Here is a 25,692-nt window from a genome sequence, read left to right on the forward strand (position 1 = left end):
CTTAGAAATTGCAGAAATTCAGGGAAAATTTCAGAGTGGAAAAGGTTGGAATTTGAACAAAATTCACTTGATTACAAAAATTGAACTTTTGGTCGAAATAATATCCTAACAGGCAAACCGAGATTCCTGAATTTTTCAGAAATTGTGGATTTTCAAACCAACACATGAAACCCTGCTCACAAGATGTCGACCTTTTGGGAAGAAGCAAAGAAAATCCAACGAGATATATCCAAAGGTGAAAGTAATGATGAGGACAGTTACATGAATGTAATTCGTTCTTTTTTTTTTCTAGTATCATTGGAGGTTGATCGATGGACATGTACAATATATACAAAGCTCACGTTTTGCACGCACAAATTCTTTCATTCCTTAACAGCGATGCCAGCTAGTTTTTGTTTGAACTGATCATATAATTGTTAAATATATGTGTATATGTATATAAATAGCCATGGATGAATCGGTCTGACTTTAGATCACATATAGTATATGTTGCTACAGGACAATGGTTGCTGTCACTTCATTTTAATTCCATGGATCGTCACAACTCACAAAACTAATTAAGCTTGACAGCAATATAATTACATTCACACGCTAGCTACTTGCTAGAATTGATCACCAATATATTTAGTTGAGATACTCTCCTATCGATCTAGAAATATATTGATATAATAAAATGTGTATTAAATCTGATCTTTGTTGATCTGCAGAAGGTATATATCAATTGTTGAATTTCAATTTCAATTAATATATCTTTTAGTAGTTAGATTGTGATCCCAGAAAAAAGAAAGGGGACAGGCTGGGTTGAATTGTTTGCTTTAACTAACATCATTCACTTTCTAGAAATAGTTGTATGAAGTCATTCAGACCCAGTCGAATTAGTAGCTATATATTGAAATGCTATACAATGACATGCATGCATGAATGCATGATAAGACGATGATAAAATTATTTGGAGATACGGATCACGGCCCTAATTTAAACTCTTATAACTAATTAAGAAGCAAAAAAAAAAAGGTTGCTAGATAGCTTCAGCTAAGAAAAAGATGATAAAAAAAGCCACAAGCATGAAAAACAAGCATATATATGAACAATCAAGAGTTTTAAAAAAAAATGGGATCAACAAGGGTATTTTATTAAGAGAAATTTTTATCTATATATATCATTTTAAAAAAATGATACCTCGAGATAGCTAGTTCCTTAGAAATACCTATATTTTTACATTAGAATATGTGATATCTTATGGGATATTCTTCAGCATTATACGTATTTCACACGAGCAATTTTACGGTTCTTGAGGAGGTACCATGAGGTACCACTTTTTCTATTATAAATTTGGTACTTCTTAGTACCTAGGTAGTATGAGGTACCAAATTTTACACTAAATTTTTGGTACCTCATGGTACCTCCTCAAAAACCGTAGAATTGCTCATTTCACACAGTTTGAAGAGGGGAACGACCCTCGTACTTTGATATTTTGCAGAATTAGTGTTTGCTAACCGAAAGTTATAGAACCAAAACATAGAATTTCTTTTAATAGTACCCTCTCTACACAATGTCGAGTGCAACGTAGAATGATAGTAGTTGAATAAAGAAATAGAGTTGATAAAAAAAATATTTGGATTAGGGAATCCTGTAGGCACTGGCTTAATTAGCTAGGTCAACTGCATCGGCATATCTGCATATGGGACTATTCAGCATATATGTGGGAATATTATTCAACATGCGTGTTCCTCGTGTAATTAACCTGATGGCAGTAGCAAGAAAGGGCTTGTACTTTGATATTTTGCAGAATTAGTGTTTGCTAACCGAAAGTTATAGAACCAAAACATAGAATTTCTTTTAATAGTAGAATATATATATCATACGCATCATTCGGCTAAATTGTTAATTAATGGTTCATATATAAAGCCCAACCGTTACTCCGTTAGAGCCTATAGCAGTTCATATATTTCTCTTGTTAGAGCTTACAATATCAAAAAGAAAAGAATAAATTTCAGAAAACTGACAACAATATCAGTTTGCTACAACATTAGCGACATGTTTCAGTTTACTACAACAATAGCGTGGGAAATTATCACAAAACTGCAACTTTTATGTTATATGTTGCTACAGTTGTCACCTATATATACTGTAGTAGCATATAACGAAAGTTACAGTTTTATGATAATTTTCTACGCTATTGTTGCGGCAAATTGAAACATGTCACTAATGTTGCAGCAAACTGATAGTTTTGTTGCTAAAGTTGTAATTTTCTAAAATTTACTCAAAAGAAAATATCATTGACGGTTGACCAACGTTGAGATGCATGGTGAGAGATTCACCTTACAAATCAAATTACTATCTCTGTTTTAAAATAATTAAGTTCATCTTTCCATATGAATCTGAACATTGCATATGTCCAAATTTATATATGGAAAAAGAACTTGTTTAGAACGAAAGGAATAATCGCTAAAATGTCGATCAGAAACTACATGTCCTCAAACCGTTAGTGATAGTTGTTTGTAACCTTTACAGATTACTTCCTTGATTTCAAAAGTTTTCTAGTCCAATGAATCTAAATAGCCTTTATGTCTAGATTTATTAGACTAGAAAATATATATCTCATTGAAAACTACTCTTTTCGTTTCTTATTATAAGTCGCTTGACTTTTTTCCTAGTCAAACTTTATTAAGTTTGATCAAGTTTATAAAAAGATTTAGCAACATCTAAAATAACAAATTAGTTTTATTAATCTAACATTGAATATGTTATGATAATATATTTGTTTTTTGTTAAAAGTACTATTATAGTTTTTTATAAATTTGGTCAAACTACTAGAAAAAATCAAACAACTTAAAATAATGTTTTGAAACGGAGGGGACAGTACTTCAGTACTCCGTAGTAGTGAAGGGTGCTACCAAACAACTCGGTCACACTCAAAACATTTAAAGCACTGACGATGAAATCAAAAACAGTAGCATCACAAACCTCAGACTCACACATTTAAAGTGGTGAGTACTAGAAATCAAAAGAGTACCATCACAAAATCTTACTGTATATATCCACACAAAAGAAATGCTAATTTGACCAAAACAAAAAATATCTAACTGTATCCATGCAAAAAAAAAAAGGACAAGAAAAAAAAATCTTACTAGAGGGTGGGCACACAAGGCAAGAAATCAAAGGCTATATAAATAACAAGACAACCACTTGAAAGCTAAGCAAAAGCTAAGCAATTATTAACAGCTGCGCCGTCGCGCGCGCGCGCCCACGTCGCCGCCGGCGAGCTCAGCGACGTCCCCGGCCGCAACGTACGCCGTCCATGGCGTTGCTGGACCAGGCGGTGGCGGTGGCGGCGGCGCCGAGAGCCAACAAGAGGGCGAAGGTGGCGGCGGAGGAGGAGGAGTACGACGAGCCATGCCGGTCGCCGCCGGCGCCGCCGGCGAAGAAGAAGGTGGCGAGGCTGACGGTGTGGTGCAAGTCGCTGGTGTTCCACGGCGAGGGGTACGCGGTGTTCGACGACGCGGACGGGCGGATGGTGTTCCGCGTGGACAGCTACGGCGCCGGCCGCCGCCGCGTGGCGCTCATGGACCACGCCGGCCGCGTCCTCCTCACCGTCGTCCGCCGCCACCGCCGCCATTGCAGGGTGCTGCTGATGAGCTTGACGCCGGAGACATGGGAGGTGTACAAGGGCGACGTCGGCGACGGCGATGGCGCCGCCACGTGCTCCCAGGATGAGCCGCCACGTCTCGTGATGAGGGCGACCAAGGACCTGGGCAACCCGAGCTGCACCGTGTCCATGCTCGCCGCCGGCGCCGGCGCCGGCAACGGCGACGAGGCGGCGTGCGGCCATGGCGTCTACCGCATGAGCTGGTCGCGCCGGGAGGAGTGGTCCAGGGTTCACTGCTCTAACGGCTGCATCAACTCCCTCGTCGCCGAGGTAAATTTTATTTATTTATTGAGTTGAATGCGTGCACCAACTAATTCAACGTAAAGCTTAAACCTGTGAGGAAAGACGAGCGATTCACTTATAATGCAATGATATTTAAGGGTAACTAATAAGGGACGGGATCCCATCAAAACATTTAAGGGACAACGAATCTGAACAGCCCTTTGGACTAGGATACGTCTCATTCAATCCCAAATTATTATTTCCCGGGTTGACTAGGTGGGGAAGACGCTCGTCCCCTCACCGCCCCTTGATTATATCTAGGTATCAGGATATTAGGCACATGGTACCTAATAGCTGGGAAGGAGAGAGCGCATTGAGGAGAGGAAGGGGAAGAGGAGAGAAACGGGCAATATATGGCTCGTCGGCTGACTAGACAGCGATGGTGCTCACCCCTTCCACCTTGTCTTGATACATGGTTCCTATGTATCAGATATGATACACCCTAGATATCAGACCCCGGTAAATGGTACCAACCTAATACATGTGGGTATCAGTCGAGAATGACGTGGCCACGATGTACATGCATGCATCGTCGACGAGCAGCATGAGTGATGAGGAGAACAATGACTTCGAGTGATGTCTGTGTGACAATCTCGAGGCATGCATGAAGTTTCTCCAACTCCTAGATCACCCACCACGCCGAGACCAACCACCTCCTCATCTATGCCTCGGATCTGATCGTGCTCGGACTCACCCCTCCTCTCTTTCCTCCCTCTTCACCTACAATACCACCAAGCTCACCGCGCTGCCTCTCTCCTCGTCGACTTCACCAATTCTGACAACCCCAATGAGCTCGCCAACCTCCAGATCTGGTGTAGGAAGGGAGAAAGTGGGTGGGGATGCCTTGGATGTAAGGGATGATGATTGAGGAGTTGAGAAAGTGGAGGAAGTAAGAGAGTTTGATGATACAATGTAGTTTTCCTCAACAATTTATTTTTAATTGAATGAATATTTATTTCAAGATAAAATATTATTCCAACTCTGCACAAAACGATGCACCCCAACCGTTACAGAGGTAAATAAAAGACAAGAAAGAAAAAAGAAGACATATACTCTCTTTTTTCGATACATAGTACAGATGCAAACGTTTATATAAACAAACACGCACTCATTCCTATGAATATACACGCAGATATCCTACCCCTATAAACATCAATGAGCACAATGCAGCAGCAAATTTCAAACTCACACCCACCGTTCGAAACCACTCAACAATCCACGCTCCGAGAACAATGATAAATAGATGATGATGAATTGTATAATGCATGCAGTTTAAACATGTTGAATTTTTGTAGGTGAGAAGGAAGAGAGGCGGGCCGAGGAAGACGACGCTGCTGGGGAAGGACGTGTTGTCACTGACGGTGCAGCCAGGGATGGACCAGGCCGTCGCCATGGCCATGCTCATGATCTCCAACTCCTACCGCTGACTGATCGACTAACTGGTTAGATGGATTATATTGACCGTCCAAATTGAAGTGATCGAGAACTTGCAGGATGTGATGTTGCATTTGCGATCGAGATGGATAATGTGTGAGATGTAAATATACACGAACACGTCACTGAAGAAGATTGTACTGTAATTTGGAAATTCCATATCACACCCGTTGCCGGTCATTTCGATCGGTGCGAGCATGGATGCTTAAGGCTGAGTCCAGCACTACCCTTACCCAACTTCGCTTTTTCGTTTTCTACATGCATATTTCTCAAACTGCTAACCCTTAGACTGTGTTCTTTGGTTGGAGTTGGAAACTCTCCCTCTAAACACGCAGAACAGAATGATCCATTAACATGTGATTAATAAGTATTAGCTTTTTAAAAAAAATCAACATGATTTTTAAAACAACTTTTGCAAAAAAAAAAACACAGTTTAACAGTTTGAGAAACATGCGTGCGAAAAACAAGAAATGTAAGTCGATAAAGGTAACAAAAGAACTCAGCCTTAATGTGGGTTCAGTTGTTTTATCCCTATCGAAGTCCAAATGCACGATGTTTTAGCATCAGTCATGGCATCAACATCTAGGTTGTTGAAATGAAGCACCCGATCAATATTAATTATGCTCTACTTCGTTGACAAACTGATCTACATCTGGTTAATTGTAGTTAACCCAGGTTAACACCCATAATTTACCCAAGGACACGATCTGATGGCGTCCAATGGCTTAATCCAACGCTCAAAGGTTGAAAAAGCTGGCATTAGCAGACGACAAAGCGAGAAATGTAGACAAGCTAGCACAATCACACACCATCAGCACAAAACAACCATAATCTAGCACTCACACTTTACAGGGCAAACTTCCATTAAGATGCTAGTGTCATGATTTACATCAGCTACAAATTCTCCCCCTTCGTGTAAAATCACAAACCAGAAAGAAAAGGCGCTTCTTAGAACGATCATGGTTACAGCTGGGTACCTGCAGTGCTTGGCCGTAGCCTACCGCCTGCAGAATTCATCACCCCCCTAGCAGTGGTCTACGATTCGAAGGAAAATCAGCAAAGTTAAAAGAAATGTTCTGATTTTAAAAAGAAAAACAGAAATACAAGTGAACACCCTCCGTCCCACTTACTAGGCGCACGCGCATTTTAAAATTCAACTCTTTAAATATTCGACCAATAAAAAAATTATTATAAATTATCTTTTATGAAAATAATATTATAATTTTGTTTCTGTAATCATTGTAGTATATGAGAAATTTAAAGTCAAAGATTAGTTTTGAAAACTTGCCGAGTTTAACCACGCCTTAGTAAGTGGGACGGAGGGGATACCTTACAGGATGCAAATTGGTGTGATTGGCTTACCTCGAAGAAAGAGTTGTAATTTAGCCTCATCAGAAACTGCCTCAGGAAAGGCGCTCTCTGACTCCCTGCAAGCCGACTGCTCCTTAAGATAGTGTACAGCGAATTCGACTTCTTGTTGAACTCCTGTTATCATCAAAACCAAGCGAATAGGTATTGAGACTTTCCAGAGAACTATGAGACCAAAACAAATGCTCCTGTCTGTCTAGGAATGGCAAAAAAGGTAGGATGATACCTCAGTTATGTGATCAATCTCAAGCATGTTTCTCCTGTTCTCGTATTGTTCGATACTCCAGCAGAACTGCAAACAGAGCTTCATTATGCTGTCTAGTATTCTAGACACCGATCCAATATCCAAGAAGGATTGCGAAATTAGTGCTGACAAATACCTGCAGTTCAGGATGTGATAATCAGCCAAGATATTTACAGATCTTTCTTTTTTTACTTGTCTGTACAACACTTTGAATACTGCAATTCTATGTGGAAACTAGCAAGTAAACAAAACTACAACAGATAGCAAAGCTTTCCTAAACAGTTGGGGTCAACTGACTCATACTTAGTTCGTTGACACAAATTACCAGCAAATGTAATTATTCCTTCAAATAAAAGATGGAATTTATTTTATAGAGGAAAAAGTGAAAAATGGTTTGCTTACTCTTGATGAAAGGTCACTAGTTCTGTGAAATCATGTGAATCTTGCACGTGAGCTTGTAAAACATTCCACTGTGACTCAATTACATCAACCTGCAAAGCAAGTCCAATATATGGAAAAGAAAAAAAAAGAAATTACCAAACTAACCAAATGTTATTGGAGTAACAAAAAAAAGGCAGAAAAAAGAAAGTGCATTCCCAGGATCAAGGTTCCAAAAACCTGTGATAACCGGCCAGTTTAGTCTAGGGCTATGACCGGTTAGGAGGTTTTACCGGCCATAAGGCTATGTAATCAAATTCAAAATTTAATTATGAAAAACTTATGGATGGTAACTGTCTGGCAAACAGTTACCACCTGGTTACTAACCAAAATCTCAATTTTTGGATTTGAATTAAGGATTTCAGTGGGGCCAATAGTTCTAGAACAATTAAAAAAAAACACCTAGCCCAGGATCCAAATAACATGAAAAGTACAATGCTTCAAGCCTAAGGTTAGATGACAAGAAAATCATACGTCAGAAAGCTTTATGTACAGACATAAGAGTGGCATTTGGAATTAGAAAAGAAATATGATATAGAGAACGTCTAACCGGTTATTACCTGAATATAAAACTGTAGGTTTCTGATCAGGAAAGCCATGTGCTCCCTTACCCGCCAAAATGGCTTAGAGCGTTGCCGGCGCAGTTGTGTTGCATCGCCATTTTTCCGATCCTTGCAATAATCAGAAAAATCAGCATGGTCTTGATGCATTACAGCTGCCCAGGATTTCTCAAGTTCCATTTGTGTCCTCTTCAATCGGATGAGATACTGGAAAACCTTGCGATACCTGTATGAGGTTTACATATTTAAGACACAGAAAGTAATGCATATGGTCTTCACTTCCATATCTGAATAGCATGAGTCATGTTGTAACTCTCAGAAGTAAATTCACACTGAAAGAATAGGGAATTCACAAGAGCTTATTTAGTCGAGATATGAAACCACACGTACTTGGACACAACATCAGGAGTAAAGAAAAGCTGCAGGGGCCAATCAACAGAATATTCCAGAGCAATACTATCCCACCCATCAAGTGCCAATTCTGAGGTAGCCTTTCCTTGCGAGGAAATCTCAGGAGTACTGGACTTTTGTAGATCTTTCTGTGAGGTACTAGCTTTTATACCAAACGATGACATTCTACAATGAAAAAACATAACTAGTTTACAATATGCAGAATTAACAATCACTAGACAAGGCCTGAAATGAATTACTAAGAGGTAGAAAGAGATGTCAACCTTAATGAGACTCTAGCAAAATATTTGTCCTCATCACCTATAGTCTTCAGTGCAGCCTGAGGGAATTAATAACAGGAAAATACATCATGGCTGCAAAAGTCAAATCTATTTACTAGCATGAGGGTACCGTAGCATATAAGAGAACAAAAATAAGATCTATTCACTGACATGAGGAATTATATCAGATAAGAGAATAAAAACAGGTCTGCAATATATAAGTTGGTGAAAACTCATATGTAGTAAAGTGATAACACATAAGATTGAATTTCATCAAGTCTGCTAGAACACAAAAGGAATATGTTAGTTACCAATTGAAATGGGACCATGAGATCTGCTTCAGCTGTAGATTGGCGAGGTGGTAGGCGCATTAATTGACGGCTTTCCTCAAGAAAACACTGCTCAGGAATATGGTCACAATGTATGAACTCAGAAAGCAACTAAAAAGAAAGATTTGCATTGTAATGCAACAATGGAGAACTCGTGAGAGAATTGAAAAGATGCTTCGTGGGAAGTGCATGCCTACCTGGAAAAAATCACCTTTCGCTAAAAGAAAATAATCTTTCAATGCCTTCAAGTGACCATTAAGATCAGCACGTACAACCACTAGCTTTTACCAAAGGAAACAACAGGTTATGCTACTTTGTTATGTAACAGTGATAAAACACAGAATGCTTTAAGCCATCCAGTACCTGCCAGAGATGATTAGCTGCCATTGTTCGTATTGAGCCGACAGCAGACTCAAACAGCCTTTTATGAAATTCTGAAGAATGCTACAAAAACAGAAAAGGTCATTTGGCCATATGAGCATTGCTCTTGTAAAAGGCAAGAACAAAAGCTAAATGTTTGAGTAAAACAAAAGAGCTTGCAAGAAAATAATATGGTTTATAATAATGCCAGCAGGCAGTTGAAAGCTACCTTTAGCTCCTTGAGCATGGCATCAATTTTATCTGCTTCAGCCTGTGGCAACAATTCTTCTGCACTTATGTTAGGGAAGTTTGGTAGCTCTTTTAGAGCACCTGAACCTCCTATGAGACTTTGCATTCTATAAGATCCTTTCACATTCTGACTTTGGTTCATGGATTCCTGCAAGGTAGCACCAGGACTAGGATTTCGAAGAACCCTTATTGCTTTGCCAGCAAAGAGGATCGATTCTGCAACTCGCATGTGGATATACTCAGGTAGCATATCCTGTCGAGTGAAGAAAACAAAAACAATAACCATCAGATTATGACCACCATCCTAACAACAAATACCTCATATCCACGAACTTTGTAATACCGCATACCAAAGATACATGAAATCCTGTGTGCCAACTAGTCAGGGATGTCTCTTTAGCTGATTTCTGCGTAAACTTATCAGCAACATCCACCTGAGATGAATCATTCTCCTCGTCCCTGTCTTCCTGTCTGAAAAGGAAGGCAATAAGCTTGTATTGCAGAATGGCATTATTGCTCAGCAGTTAATACTAACTATTTTGAATACTAACTAATTTAATTCCCACCATAGAATACGGGATTTAAGGATTTGAATGGAGATCATCTAGACAGAAGTTATTATCCCTCAATTTCACAGTATTAGACTAAATATTTAGGAGTCTGTACTTAAGAGAACAAACAAAACAGATCTGAGGAAAGAAATAGAGAAGGTAAGCATATGTGAATCAAGCTGTATCAAATAGATTGAAATGTCCTATGTTATAACCAAAACTTAAAGGTGCTTACAGATTGTGCATCTCTGATTGAAATATTCCATTACAATTTAGAAGGCCATAATGGAAAAATGGATATATGACAGTAATAGATCAGAAGCAGGAATAGAACAAAGGAGTGAAGAACAGGATAATTTAATTCAAGATATGTAAGGCATGCTGACCTTCTAATGAAAAATTCATTGTATTGATCTTGAAGGATCCCGTAAACCATCCAAGATGTCAGCTGGTTAAACATGACTTGGTGTCCATGCCAAAGAAGTCTGTGTTCCCGATCAATGAAAAGGAAACAAACAAGAAAGATACAGCATTTAGGTACTTTCAGGGTACACGGAGAATTCACAAGGAAAAAAATGCACAACATCAATATAGTATGAAGAGACATCTTTTATAGGAAAACAAGGGATATATTGGGAGGATTAGTTGCATAGGAGATAAAAATACAAAAGTTCCCATGCAAGCATGAAAGAATGGGATAAAAATTTTCTTTCTTAAATAGTTACTGGTGAAAACTAACCAAATTAATACCTTTGAATACAGCTTTGCAGTTCTGGAACACCACAATGGCATCGTTTATGCAAAAGGTTAAGAAGTTGTCCTCCTTTGATGTCTTTCTGCTCAATTTCCATAACAAGTTCATGGAGCGGAGGCAGGAGAACTTCAAACTACAATGTAATTCAACAAGTCTCAGTGATTGACAAATTTTGCAATGGATAAGTATAGTATATGGTTATAGGAGAATTAGATAATGATATTTATAAGTATAGTATATGGTTATACGAGAATTAGATAATGATATTTGCATACAGAAACATTAAATGCACTACTTAAATAACAAACCTTATTTAGCCCATGAGTTACCGTTGCCAGGATAGGCAAAGGATCTGACAACAGGTTTTGCTCAACCTGCAGAACAGCTGATCTATAAACTGACAAAATCTCAGCAATACCATTGGCAATCGCTCTCCTGTATGCACTCCCTTTTCTCACTTTAGCCTTCACAGTTTTCTCATCATGAGTTGGTGAAACATCTATAGGAGAATTGATCCAGCTCAGGTCACGAGACTCAGTTGCAAAGCGATTTAGTTCTCTGTAGTAAAAGCCCAAGGATATGAGCCTTTCAATAGCACTCCTGCAAATATGCCGAGCCATTTAGAATTTGGTCAGTCACACGAAAATAGCACAACGCAGATTCCTATAAAGCGTTGGAAGGAGGTAATGTAAAATTTAGTCAAATTGTATCTGTACATTCTTTCTTTTAAAGTGTGTTCTTTGATGTTTCCTAACTAATGTCAAGTACTCATAGCCCAACACATGTAAGGAGGAAGTTGTATATATGCTTGGTCTACAATGGTACATTTCCAGGAAACTCATCCCAAACCAACTTTGTAAGTTGGTCTCTTGTCTGAGACTACATTTCTAGGATGTTCAACTGCTCCAGTCTTGTAAGGCTGTTCCTTGGTTTGTACATTACATGCACCGTCATTGCATTGCTCGTTTTAGTTTGTACATTACATGAAATCTGAAGAAACAGCATGCTCCAGTCGGGTTTACAGCGGTAACAATGCTTGAAGGGCAATGAAGAGCGCATTTAAATTCAATGGCAGCAGCTATCAATCAGACAATCACTGAAGCACAGAAGCAAATTGCGCGTAGGCAAGCACTACACATCATCCCCAAACGCAAAATTCCCCAATTTCCCCTGTTCGTCGGTACCCGCATCCAAAATGTCTGATTCGACCACCTAACTAACCTCCATCGCAGATCCCTTCCCCTCCCGGATTCACAGTCACCCAGCTACAGCCTACACACACAAGGCCGCAGGGATCCCGTACCTCTCGGACGGCTGCAGGAAGGTGAGGTCGGGGGCGAGGCGGAAGGAGGCGGGGCCCACGTCGCCGCCGCCGGCGGCCTCCGGGGGAACAGGGCGGCGGCGGCGGGTGGCCGACGGGGAGGAGGCGGCGTCGAGGACGAAGTCGCCGGTGAAGCCGAGCAGCGCGAGGAGGAGCTCGTGCAGCATCTCTCCGATCCCCTCCCCCACGGGGGTTTTGGCTAGGGTTTCGGCGAGATCGCGACGAGCGACGGAGAGAGAGAGATGGGGGAGTGAGGAAAAAGGGAAAATGGCGGGGACGGCGGAAATTTTTTTTTACACAAACGCATACGTCTATAACATGCGCGTACTCACCACTATAAACACGCGCGCGCGCACAGTTTACCTCTATAAGCACCTCTAACACATTGTATCCCTATAAGCTCTCGCTATCGATAGGGTATGAATACATGTGGGTTGGTTCCACCGGAAGAAACCTAACCAATTGAGCTACGCTCACTTTGTCATCTTATATTTTCTACAAATACAGATGCAAGCGTTCATATGTGTATACGCATTCACGAGTATGTTTGCACAAACCCACATTGGTCTTATATCCATGTAAACATCTCCAAATGTTATACCCGTATCTTAAAATTAACAAAGTTATCATAGGTATCTAATTGTCGACGATACATCGTATACCACTAAAAGGAATCAATCAGATTCGTGCTTCTTTAGAACGGTTAAATTTAAATATATATTTTAAACATTTTTGTTTTATAGTTATTTTGTTAAATCGTGTGTAAGGATATAAGTGAGCAATTCCGCTATGAGGGGAAAAGAAAGGCACTTCACGGTTTATTTTCTATAAGTACAATATTTTTAAAGGAATCCGGAAGTACGATAAGAACATGTTTGTCCTCCCCACTTGAATCCGATTTGAGTGATTGGGTGGCATATGTGGCTAATGCAAAGCGAACTTAATGCTGCTTAAACCACACTCAAGCCATGGTATTTGCTGGGGATGGGAGGACTTTTGTTACGGATGGATGCAAATGCTTTGCCGTAACAGTAAAGAGACACTGTTTAAAACGGTGTTGTGATTGTGAATCTGATGCTACAGAAGGCTCTACATTAATTTATTATCTGTACTGTAACTTCACAAACAGTGATTTGTGCTGCTACACCTTTTTACCGTAGAAATTGCTCATGATCATCTCCTTTTGATCTAACAGCTAGTGGATGCCTGTTATGCAAATACACTATATTTTTTATGCATTTCAGTATTTCACTACCGAGGATAATGTTCCTGACACGTTTTTTTTTTCCCTTTTTCTATTTGATGGCGCTCACTTATCACAGATAATTATTCCCAGGTGTTATTACTCCCTCCGGTAAAAAATATAAGGCTTCCATCGGATGGCCTAATCAGCAGAAAAAAAAAAGAAGCTAAATTTGAATATTTAAGCTTAATTTTAAGATTGATTTTAAGATATTTTCAACGTAGTTTCTTTTTCAACATTGGCTTTTAAGTCACCAAGAACACATTTATAAAAGTTTCACCTACAAATTTATTTTTATTTCTTAATAAGCCGTTTTGACTTATTAGAAAATAAGCCAAACGATGAGGACTAGATGTTTACAACTTTGGCTATGACAATTACAAGATTACCAAAGTGCTTTCCGAAACAAATCAACACATGCTACTTTTATATCTTCGAGCTACATATTTTGAAATTTTTACAGTGCAAAATTTTAAAAGTAGGACAAAAGAATTCAAATGTCATGCTTTTTACTAGAGGGATTACTCTCACTGTATGTTTATTTGCTTCGCAACCAGAATTTCAATTTTAAAACTTATTACTCCCTCCGTTTATAAAAAAAAAAAACTTCTATTTATATATAACATAGTATAAATTAGAGAAAATTTTAGAATTTTTTCATCAAAGTTCATTTTAGCAACAGTGTGTACGATTATAAATGCAAACGTATAAATGCAAAAGTATATGAATTAAACAAATTGCATAATACGAAACTGTATCACAGGTGAAACTCCGAATATCCCAACTTGATTTCAAATATGTACGTGATGGAACTCAATAAACCAAATCAAAATGTCCACCCCGGGTTATTTTCTGTTTCTTCCTCTCAGATTTGCTTCGAGGCTTACGGCACGACCCGGGCTTAATTTCATACAATGGGTTTTCCATGTTCTTACAAGCAACTTCAGATTTCAAATGTTAAGTATTAACTTAAATTCCCTTCATGAGGGTCTACATCCTTGGGGTGTGCATTTGCCGATACGATGAGCCCTCGGGTGATCGATTTTCCGGAGATGATCTTCCAACACCAATCCATTGCCCAAATAGTCTCCTTGGAGCAGGCGCGGGTTCTGATGTACCATGAGATTGTTGTGAACTCCACCAGTTTGTCTCACAGTCCACTGGCATTAGTGGGTATGGTGCGAAGCGATCCCGTTCCCAGGCATAGAATCGGTTTCCTCCTGCATCATCAGTCTCCATCGAGTTATGGCCAGATGAACCCGGTGGGAAAAGGCAAAATGCCGGGTTCTCTGGTAGAGGGGGCGGCGGTGCAGTTCGCATGCCTCCTGATCTATGAGCCCCAGCAAATAAGCTGGATGATGAACTCTGCTGGTACTGTTCACTAATGCTGCCGTGCGCCCTCATGAATTGAGGTACCATAGGAGGAACATTAGGAGCTCTAGATCTAGAACCAGATCTGCAAAAAAAAAAAAAAAAAAAGGTAGTCATAACTACATATTCGTCATTGAAGAATCAGAAGCTGCATTTTTATGAAAATCAGAAGCTGCATAATAATGCAATAGTCTCTTCTACAAAAGAAGATTTTGAATTTGAAGTAATTTTAGGAATTTATTCTTGCCTGTATAAGATCTTAGCCTGACACTCATGCTTACAAGCTTATTATTGATTTCACCATCAGGTTCCCATTTTTTTTGTTATAGCATAAACAAAAATACAAAATTGTATTTGTGAAAGTTGTTATAGCATCAGGTTAAAACAGAGCATGATTACACCAGCAAAGGAAACGTGGACAAACAGTATTGGTAAAAATGGTAGCAGAATACAATGTCTTTTTTGGTACCCAACACAATTTTCCATTGTTTAATGATTTTACTAATCTGATATGTGTTCTGATAAAGTACATGGCAACAAAAACAAGGACAAATTAGTAGATTGAGCAGAAATGAATAAGTAATTACCCATTACTGAAGTATGATGGAGAAATAGATGATCCTCGACGTTGGGTATCACCATCAACTCTTGCAGCCCTCGTTGTTCCAAAAGGGACTCCTTGCTGCTCGGCCACCCCATTATTGTTGTTGGGTTGAGGATAGGAATTGGGAACATGCGCCCAATGGTTATGATGAAAATCAGCAGGTTGCACTGATTGCAAGGGCCTACCATCTGAAGGCCCAGCCAAGGGGTGCCAGGGATCATGATATGCAGGACCATCCATAGTTCTCTCAGGAACATGAGAGCTTGATGATGACGCCAATGATGGAAGAGGATGCAAGTATGCCACATATGGGCATGGATGAGCTGCCCCAGGTGCAGCAGATACAGCAGCTACATGCTCCGTAAACATATGTTGTCCCATGAAGTCATGAACTGCATGGCCAATATCAAGACATATTTCAAACTCAATATAGCTATTGTTTTACAAAATGATCCCATTTAAATAAGAACTTACAAGTAACTGGGGGTGATGATTCTCCTTCCCTGGCAAAAGAGGGGAACATTAAGTGAGGAACATAATATTACATAGCACCAATTTCAAACAATGAAACTCTGAAACTTTTAATATAGCGTGCCATAGATTTTGCACAGACAATAGTTGGTGTTAAGAGAAGGGTGCAGCAAAAGATAGAACTTAAAGAATTGATATGTTCACTGACTGCAATCAGTATCGGGAAAGACAATATGGCTTAATGGTATCATCATTAATGCTGTCACCAGTAGTCTGATCAGCACTTTGGTCAAATGGTATACTGACATATTGGTATATACAAGCAATAGACAGTGGCTTGTCAGAAGATCCATGCAAAGTAGAGTTAGAGTCTCATGGAAAGAGAACTAGCATGGAGATTGTCAAAAACCAAATGCATCATGATAGGACTAAACCTAAGAAAAAATGTATATTGTTCCGCACTTCATCACCGAGAATTGAAAGGCCATTCACCTTATATTCATCCATCCCTAAAACAGATTGTTGATATTACAGGTCCTAGAGTTAAATCATTTGCTTATTAATTTTTCAAAACACTAGCTAAATACCCATATGCTTTGCTATGGATAGATAAAAGAATATTTTCATAATATTGCCTAAAATAAGCAATAACATATTTTTCATGAAATGTATATGTTACCCGTCTTTTTGTTATAGGGAATACCCACCTTAATTTAATTGTATATGTGGCTATCCACCTAGATTTAGTTGTTATGTAACATTAAAAGTTCAAGGGGTAATATGTAAAATCTACAAAGGGAGTGGGTGGGGTGGCAGATTCAATGCCACCACCATTGGAATCTTTTTGAGGAGTATAGAGTATGGACAGCATCGGTAATGGACCAACATAAATACAACATCTAGTTATAGTACCTCATAAGACCAATTTTCACTACCCGCAAATTCAATGGTGTTTTATATTATTACTATACTTGAAAGATCTTATAGTGCTGAGCTAGAAATAGAACTGGACAATTGGAAAGGTGAAATAAAACAATAAACCACAATTTCAAGCGAAGACTGCAGAACATACTCAAAGAAGGATGGAAGTTGAGCCAAACGACCAAATGGGCACCAGTGAAACCGAAAGGGCTGCACAATTCAAATACATTGTTGTCAGAACTCAGAACAGAATCTAGAGTAACTGCCTCCGTAAGCTCAAATGATGACAGAAAATGAAAAATCAATAATAATGAAAACCAACTATGTAAGTAGCATAAATCTTTTAGAAAATGCAATTAGTTAGTGCATATGTGTAGCATGATTGAATAAGCTGTGACAACTTTCATCTCAGAATTATTACTTTGTGCACAATGTTAAGCATAATAATAGGGAAAATGACAAATTTACTTCAAGTAAATAAGGAGTCAGTACTGATGCACCATAGTGTGTACACATAAAAAAACAGCTGTGACCTCTAATGTATTACTTCTCTCGAGTTTAACCTTCAACTGACAAAAGAACTAGAATCTAGATCATTTGCAAGAATGCACACTGCACTTGTTCAAAACTCCCATATTGTTTTCTTCACAGAGAGAACATGGCCTCAAGTGACTAAATTGGAGAACAGAAAAACAACAGTAATGCAATTCACAAAAGCTGCCAGTGGCAACCTATAAGAACGATTATAAATGAATTCCGCTGTCAAGAGGCCCATAACTAAAGATCTTGATCTGAAGGGAATATCGGCATAGAAGACATATTCACGTAGCAACACAGATGTCTCCAAAAGAAAAGGTTTAGTCAAGTGAATCATTTGTAAGAAAAGAACAAGTCGAAGAAACCATATTGATGATCAGGTAAACTAGTAGAAACATGATGGGATAGCATATGGCAAACAAGAAAGGTAAAAGACAATTCACAACAAAAACAAATAATAAATTAAAGATTAGAAAGGAAAAAGATAATTCACAACAAAAACAAATAAAAAATTAAAGATAACATGGTTGCATACCATCTCCGAGTAACTAACATCATAAAGGTCTTCATCATGAGCCCACTCATCCATATTAACATCTTGTGTGGGTCGGGAACCATTTGCATAGAGCCAGTTCCCCTTTTCAATTTTGCGGCAGTTGGGGCATTGCATAACGCCTTTGGCATTAAATGCTGATCCAATGCAATCTGGAAACAATGCCACAATCATCAAAATGTTGTAATAAATGAAAATACTAGAAATTCAAAACTTCCACTTGAAGATCATACGCTTAACAAATGTAAAAAGCAAATAAAATCATTGCTAATGCACAAAAAACAATGGTGGTTAATAAGTGAATCCAAGATCGTTGAGGCTTGTTAACTTAGAAAATCTAAAGGATTTTGATAACTAAAAGACAGTCCATATTTGATACTAACTTGTTGGCAGCTCGGCAGCTTATAAGCTGCGGCCAAATTTGAGTTTTGAAACTTAATTTTGAATTAGTTTAGATGTTTTTCCATCCTTCTCTATTTTTCAGCCTTAGGCTTTTAACCACTAAGAGTAGAAGTATAGAAGTCTGCACTAAAATTATTTTTCTGTTGCCTTGCTCATGCGTCACGGCTGACAGCTTATAAGACAAAAACTCAATCCCATCAAGATAACTTGTTACCAAATAACAACAGATCAGATAAAACTTGATACCAGTAAAAGAACATGAACCAAGTATATATAGAATGTAAACATGGTTCTGACTTCCAACAAAAAATATTACCTAAGAGTAATTTCCAGGAAAGTAGGAAACAAGGATTGCAGTTAACTACATATTCTCAGGATTGCACCTAATTCCTTGTACAGCATAAAAAGGAGAGAGGGAAACCCTATCTACTACAGTATGTCAGTGTCACAATGGCTCAACGCTCAATGAAACCATCAAACTGAACTATTCAAATCTGTGTCGTCCTTAGTTTCCTATAAGTTTAGGTCTAAGCATGCCATGGGACAAATCCTCCAGACAAGCCTTCAAAGTGCAACCATTCACTAAAATTGAACAGCTAGCTCAATAACCCCCAAAAATTCCTGGGAACCAAACAGACTTTCATCCAGGGGTCCAAATGGGTGGGTCAAACCATTGGTCCACTAAGCCAGCCCTGTTTAAAGGTTACCAGTGGGTGCATAGGTCCATCGTTGTATTAAGGGGCCAATTTATTATCTGCTCAACATGCCAACCTGCCTCTACCATGGTATAGAGAAGCGCAATCTCAAGATCAATATTTGCTCTATCTGTTTGCTTCCATTGGTTTCCATGTTAGTATCAATTTCCAACTGATGTGATTTACTTGATTTCCTTGTCTGGCTAAAATAATTATTTGGTCCGATGCTTTGTTTCATAACTTCCATTGAACTAAGAACCCATCAAGAAACTCCGCTCAAGCTATTCTGATGTTCTTTCATAGTATCTGATCAAATCCGCAAACTCTACGAGTCATCGGACCAGGCCAGTACCGGAAATTTGTGATGCATGTCAGCCAGACTATTTCACCCTATATACCAGCAATTTTAGCACGAAATCTTCCTTTCATCCCCCAACCCACCCACCCACTGGGGAAAACATTGATGGTTACCCCCAAAAGGCACTCACTACCTATGCGAACCATCGCCCAAAATTCTGCACCATTACAGCTAGAAGACGTAAAATTATCTTAATTCCCACCAAGTCCAGCCCCAATTCCTAACAAAAGCATCACATTTTACAGCTACCCTCACCCAAATCAAATTGACAGCCCGAGTCCAAAAAAATCGCAGTTCTAGTGCTCTAACTTACAATTCCCTACCAATAACACATCTGTAGATCATCCGATAGCCACATACATACCGAGGTGGAACTCGTGGCCACACTGCAGCCTCGCCGTGGACCTCTCCCCGCCGGCGGCGACAACCGCGTCGAGGCAGATCGAGCACGACACCGCCGCGGCCGCGGCCGCCGCCTTCTCCTCCTCCTTCCCGCCCACCCCCTCCCCCTCCTCCCCCTCCTCCTCCCTCACCTCCTCCCTCGCACCCATCCCCCCTCCCCCTCCTCACCAACCAGTGCTTCTCCGGCCCGGATCCCACCAAATCGGCACCGGAGACGGCCGCCCCGGGGACGGCGCGCGGGCGGCCGGAATCTGCCGCGCTCTCGGGGATCGATCGCGCGCGCCCACGGCGTCCTCCTCCTCCTCCTCGTCGCTCCCCTTCCTTTCTCTCTCTTGGTCTATCTGCTCGCCTCCACGAGAAATTAGAATAGGAGGAGGAGGAAAAAAAACGCTCGAGAAAAAGAGAGGAGGGGAATAAATGGCTGTTTCACGAATAGGCCCTTCCGGATTTTGTTATTTCCAATTATTTCCCTTTTTATTTATTATTATTATTACTCCCTTTGTTTCATTATTATAAATCGCTTGACTTTTTTCTTAATCAAACGTTTTTAAGTTTGACTATGTTTGTAAAAAAATATACTAATTTTAACATATTATCTAAATATATTCAATGTTAAATTTAGTGAAATTAATTTGGTGTTGTAGATGTTGCTATTTTTTCTATAAATTTGATAAAACCTAAAGGATTTTGACAAAAAAAAAAGTCAAGCGTCTTATAATAATGAAACGGATGAAGCATTCTCTTGCGATTGTGAGATCGAGTGGTTGTTTTCTAGAAGTGGGGTATTTTGTTTTCTCGGGTTAAATGCAATATTGTGTAGAGGCAAAAATATACATGGTGTCATAACATGAAAAGCGTTATAGTAAAGTTGTCTGGCTAGCTTATATGGTATAAGATACGACACAATATTTTGTTAGGAACTTGCAATAATTATCATTTGCTTGCAACCATATATTTGGATGGTCCAAATAGGAGGCAAATCTCCTTTGTGAGTTAATAAGTAGAAAAAAATGGTTTAATAATTATCTTTAGGTTATGGGAAACAAGATGTCAAAGAGAGACAAAACTACTATTATCTTAAAAAATCTCTATTGTATAAGAGTTATAATATGTGGAGTACAACATTTACATGAAGGAGATAATATTTATTAATTATCACTTATAGACGTACCGTCAGAAAAAATCTGTGTTCCTAGTGCGTGTGCACGAGTGTATTTTATTTGATATGTGTTGCCTCTCTAACTCTATACCCGTCACGCCTCAACTCAAAGCAAGGAGGCTAAAATTAGCGAGGACTACATACTTCGTATCTCTATAAATTATCAACTGTATACACCAAAACTAGTTTTAAAAGTTGACAAACATAGCTAATTAATGCAAGCAAAACTCGGACATAGTGTCAAGCTCACTGTACCTAACTTAATTAGAAAAGATTGTTGAACTCTTTATATTTATTTAAGATCATCGTAACACAAACCAGAGAAACATTATACAAACTCGAAAGAAACCAAGGCCCTTATATTTCATTTTGAGTTAACCTGAAAAAAATCCATCGTTTTGCACATATATATGTTGAGGAGCAGAGGGGTTAAAAAAATACCTTTGACCAAACTATATATATAATAGCTAGCTGGATGGTGCCAAATGTTACCCCTGGGAGTTATTAGAGTAGCATCCAAGTAAGGACTCCCTCACTATTACAACAAAACCCAGGGTGGTATACGCAAAAATGTCACCGCTAACGTCACAGCATTCAAAGAGAAGCGAAGGGCCGTACTACTACCGCTCGCCTACCACCCCCCATCCTCCCCTTTCCAGCCTTTCGTAGCAACACGCGTCAGCATCACGAACCGTCCGATCGCCATCCGACGGCCCACGCACGCGGGCGTGTCCCTAGACGAAAGCCCATGTGCGAAACCGGTGGGCCGGTGGTGGGCCGCGCGTGGTACGGGGGGAAGGAAGCGGCGGCGGCGGGGAGAGGCGTACACGCGGTGGATGACATGTGGGGTCGGCTGGGGTGGGGCCCACGTGGCAGTGGTGGGGGGAGGTAGGGTTGTTACACCAGGAGTAGCTAGCCCACGGGTTTTACCGCGCGTCGGTGGTGTGTGAGGTGAGCGAGCTGAGCCGTTTTTTAGTTTTTACTGGGGGCCACCACCACGCCGTGCGTCACAAGTTTGACGTGCTCTACACTCGAGCAAGAGGTCCTTTTATTACGTTTCTCCTTTTTTTTTTTAACTTTACATTTTTACTTCACCTTTCTCATGTTTGACTTTGATCCGTGCAAACTTTTTTATAATTTAGATTAAAAGAATAACTGAAAGCATATTTAGTGATACTCCGTGGAGTCAATATTATTTGTCGTTTCCAACAAGCAAGTTGCACCGAGTGTGTCTGATCATACGGAATACGTATTTTTTTTTTCAAGAGGGAGTACATTTTTTAAGAATATATTTAAATGATTTAAAATAAATTAGAGACCAAATTAAAAAAAAAGTTGACGCTATAGATTTGGAAAAAAGACAAAGGTAAGGTAACATTACTTTCTTGGTGAAAGAAATATAGTGACTCACTGACTTGATGTTCTTTTCTTTTGAAAATGGAGATAAAGATTAATTTTTTACGTAAAACGAGGTAGTATTAACATTGATTGAGTTTTAATTATTACAAACTTGGAAAATAGATTAATATGATATTTTAGAGCAATTTTTATATATAAAGATCAACTTCTTATCGATCTAAAAGCAAAGACTGGAAAATAAGTGAAAAAATGAAGCTGTAAGGCCCTGTTCGTTTCCTCTAAAATTAGAGGATAAATGTTTGGATTAAAATGGCACTTTTTTCAAACTGCTAAATGGTGTATTTCGTGTGAAAACTTTATATATGAAAGTTGTTATAAAATATCAGATTAATCTATTTTTCAAGTTTGTAATAATTGAAACTCAATTAATCACATGTTATTACCACCTTGTTTTACATGAAACACTTAATCTTCATCTTCATCTTCAGGAGATTCAAACACGACCTAAATATTTTTAGAGTTGGATACAAATATTAAGAAAGTATGCAGAGTTAAACAGAGTAAAGTTATGATTGGTTTAGAAGTGGAGGTAGGTGGGGAAACCGAGGCCGTGTTTAGATCAGGGGTGAAAAGTTTTGACATGTCACTTCAGATATACGGACACGCATTTGAAGTATTAAATGTAGACTAATAACAAAACAAATTACTGATTTCGCCTGTAAACTGCGATCATTAGCAAATACTTAATGTAGCACCACATTTTCAAATCATGAAGCAATTAGGCTTAAAAGATTTGTTTCCCGATTTACATGCAATCTGTGTAATTAGTTTTTTCGTTTATATTTAATACTTCATGCATGTGTCCAAACATTCAATGTGATAGGGTGATTTTTTTTGCCAGGAGATCTAAACAGGCCCTGAATGGTGGAGGGTTACAGTTGGTTGGAAAAAAATATTGATAGAAAGTTGTTATATTTTGGATAAATCTCACATGTTGTTATATTTTTGGGATGGAGGGATTAACACGTTGGTAGTCAGTTTTTGATAATATGAAAAAGTTGTGTTTTTTAGCGTGTATTAGTTTTTAGTTAATTCTATATCAAAACATTATCAGAAAACTAGATGAGAATCCGAACTGTTTATAACAATTCTAGGAAAAAAGCTACAGCTCTTAAAACCTTCTTATATACTACATCAGTCAAAAAAACAGCCGTACCAGTGTAGTACCACCATGCACGGTTCCTACGCAGGACAGGCCACAGGATGTTCCGGCCACGGAGGATCCAACGACCGATGCTTTCCGTCGAAGGGTTTTTGGTCCGTTGCAGTGCGGCCCAAGGGATCCTCTGCGGCTGGGCCTGGGCTGAACCGACCGAGAGTTAAAGCGCTCACGGTTTCACGCCATCTGCTGGATCGGAGTAGCTGTCCTCTCAACGTCTCCGATCCGGAGGGTGGGGCCCACTTGTCAGCCAGGGAGGACGACGGGTGAACGGATCGGACCAGACCGGTTAGTTGGTGCATGGGCATGGCCGGTTTGGGGAAAAATATGATGTGGAAACCCGCTGTATCAGAAAATAAACATCTGAAATTCATTCACACTATAATAAAAAAAATTTTAGATTTACTTATAAAATTTTTACTATAATTTTTTTTTACTAGTGGTGACATGTATGAATTTCAGACAATAATTTTTCAATTCAATAGCAATTTTCATATTTTCACTATATATATATATGTGATTTGCACTATATATTTTTATATATTTTTCTGGTTCGTAGGACATTTAGTTTATTATCAGCATCATAGATCATCTGGTTTGATTTGATCATGTGTGACAGTGTGAGATAACCTACGGCTGATCGATTGAACGATCGATCTGAGGAGTAGTACGTCAACAGTAATTAATTATGAGGTTGCTGTTTATTCCCACAAAGACTTTAGCTATCGACAATGGCCATTAATTCGGGTTGTATGTTTAAGTACATATTAATATATCCATGTAGCGTCAACGACACTTTGTTCATTTCGTCATATATTGTTGTTGTTGTTGTTAGGCTTTAATGGGTACCCTTTTTTTTTCCTTATTGTCTAAGGTACGGTAGATAAATTTTCGCTTGTGTTTTGTAACCTGCTCAAGTGAAATCCACATGCCAAAAATTGTTAGTTCAAACCCATCAAATCCACTCCATATACATGGCCATACATATTTTAAGTTGATTCGGTCAAAAATCTATAACTCTCACCATCATTTTTATCTTATACAAGTTTGGTATAAGTAATAAGTACTCCATATGATATTTATCAAGGGAAATATAATCTATAGCTTTTGTTTGTTTTTTAAACTAAACATGTATTATTTATATCTTTTTAAAAAACTAAGCATTTGGTCAGATTTGGAATTTGATCCAATCGTATTCTGAATAGCATTTTTTTTGTTTTCGGAGGGAGCAATTAATTGTTCTGGGTGATCTTGTTGTTATCACTCGAAAATCATATTCGCCAATTACTTTTAATTTCTAAAATAAATGATCTTGCTCTTTCAGAATCTGATGGAATATAAAATGGGGTCTAGTATGGACCTCCTTGAGCTAATGTGAATAGATTTGGATGTGCCACCCTCTCTTGCTACCCACTGAAAATATTAGTTGTGGACAATGGATTTCCAAAGTATACGCCAAACGATTGATATCCAAATTTACACACAATGTGGTGCTTATATACAGGTTGCTTATATATGATTGCTTTCTTTTATTTATAGCAAGTTTGGAAGAAGGACAACATGACATTAATCATTTCGATTTGGCAAAGATAAGTAATAGCATATCTAACTTGATAGTTATGTAAAAGTTACCACAGTTAAAATAATATATCATCTTGTAAGACCGAGTGGAACTTTGGGTGGCATTATATTTGAAAGTACACTTAAATTAATTGATAACTCAACAATTATATAAATTGCAAAGCCATAATCATTTGCAAACCAATGTACTTCAATTCTTGCATCCCAAAATAAACCAATACTACATTCGTTTTATAATGTAAGACTTTCTAGCTTTGCACATGCGTGTCTAGATTCATTAACATCTATATAAATGTGGGCAATGTAGCAAGTCTTACATTATAAAACGGAATAAGTATATGATATAAAGTACAACTAATCTGAACAGTGATTAATTTAGGTTGGAACAGAGGGAGTAGAAAATATAAAGCAGGGCCATTTTTTATAATCTGTACTGAAATGGGAAGAAGATTGGATCTACTGTTCTTCTCTCTCTGAACACCAATCATCAATTACTTAAAAGGAACCTCGGGTTTGAATTGTTATATTGTGCGCGCACTCCCCAACTTGTTATCATGGTAATCACCAAACCACTAATGACACCAAACGCTAAGGCAAAACAACCTAG

The 25,692-nt window shown here is 38.8% G+C and overlaps 3 protein-coding genes across 3 annotated transcripts; 1 reads left to right on the plus strand and 2 right to left on the minus strand.

The window, feature by feature from the left end:
- The first annotated feature begins 3,223 nt into the window (after positions 1-3,223).
- On the plus strand, positions 3,224-6,078 carry LOC127774888 (protein LURP-one-related 5-like). The gene is made up of 2 exons (XM_052301181.1): positions 3,224-3,919; positions 5,227-6,078. Exons 1-2 carry the CDS (start codon positions 3,302-3,304, stop codon positions 5,356-5,358), a joined length of 750 nt encoding a protein of 249 aa, XP_052157141.1. The 5' UTR covers positions 3,224-3,301; the 3' UTR covers positions 5,359-6,078.
- A 120-nt stretch (positions 6,079-6,198) lies between these two features.
- On the minus strand, positions 6,199-12,498 carry LOC127774887 (gamma-tubulin complex component 4). Its single transcript, XM_052301180.1, has 16 exons — positions 12,193-12,498; positions 11,198-11,489; positions 10,886-11,022; positions 10,522-10,620; positions 9,935-10,055; positions 9,565-9,837; positions 9,339-9,419; positions 9,173-9,256; positions 8,958-9,044; positions 8,650-8,705; positions 8,366-8,551; positions 7,976-8,201; positions 7,380-7,468; positions 6,960-7,113; positions 6,728-6,850; positions 6,199-6,400 (listed from the first exon to the last, which is right to left on the minus strand). The coding sequence occupies exons 1-16, from the start codon at positions 12,375-12,377 to the stop codon at positions 6,329-6,331; spliced, it is 2,265 nt and encodes a 754-aa protein (XP_052157140.1). The 5' UTR covers positions 12,378-12,498; the 3' UTR covers positions 6,199-6,328.
- Positions 12,499-14,214: 1,716 nt separating this feature from the next.
- Positions 14,215-20,117, minus strand: LOC127774423 (E3 ubiquitin-protein ligase IPI1-like). The gene is made up of 6 exons (XM_052300666.1): positions 19,730-20,117; positions 17,893-18,062; positions 16,972-17,030; positions 15,903-15,931; positions 15,412-15,820; positions 14,215-14,909 (listed from the first exon to the last, which is right to left on the minus strand). The coding sequence occupies exons 1-6, from the start codon at positions 19,914-19,916 to the stop codon at positions 14,444-14,446; spliced, it is 1,320 nt and encodes a 439-aa protein (XP_052156626.1). The 5' UTR covers positions 19,917-20,117; the 3' UTR covers positions 14,215-14,443.
- Between the last annotated feature and the right edge of the window lie 5,575 nt (positions 20,118-25,692).

This window comes from Oryza glaberrima, chromosome 5 (assembly GCF_000147395.1).
Source record: "Oryza glaberrima chromosome 5, OglaRS2, whole genome shotgun sequence".
NCBI classification, from domain to species: Eukaryota; Viridiplantae; Streptophyta; class Magnoliopsida; order Poales; family Poaceae; genus Oryza; species Oryza glaberrima.

Excerpts from the sequence above, each read along its gene's own strand:
- LOC127774888 (XM_052301181.1), top strand. The coding sequence starts at position 3,302 with ATGGCGTTGCTGGACCAGGCGGTGGCGGTGGCGGCGGCGCCGAGAGCC. Across the intron at positions 3,920-5,226 it reads TCAACTCCCTCGTCGCCGAG|GTGAGAAGGAAGAGAGGCGG; the intron begins GTAAATTTTATT and ends GAATTTTTGTAG.
- LOC127774887 (XM_052301180.1), bottom strand. The coding sequence starts at position 12,377 with ATGCTGCACGAGCTCCTCCTCGCGCTGCTCGGCTTCACCGGCGACTTC. Across the intron at positions 11,023-11,197 it reads TAACTCATGGGCTAAATAAG|TTTGAAGTTCTCCTGCCTCC; the intron begins GTTTGTTATTTA and ends ATTACATTGTAG. Across the intron at positions 10,621-10,885 it reads CTGCAAAGCTGTATTCAAAG|ACTTCTTTGGCATGGACACC; the intron begins GTATTAATTTGG and ends TCGGGAACACAG.
- LOC127774423 (XM_052300666.1), bottom strand. The coding sequence starts at position 19,916 with ATGGGTGCGAGGGAGGAGGTGAGGGAGGAGGAGGGGGAGGAGGGGGAG. Across the intron at positions 15,932-16,971 it reads CAACTTCCATCCTTCTTTGA|GGAAGGAGAATCATCACCCC; the intron begins GTATGTTCTGCA and ends CTCTTTTGCCAG. Across the intron at positions 14,910-15,411 it reads CCATCATACTTCAGTAATGG|ATCTGGTTCTAGATCTAGAG; the intron begins GTAATTACTTAT and ends TTTTTTTTGCAG.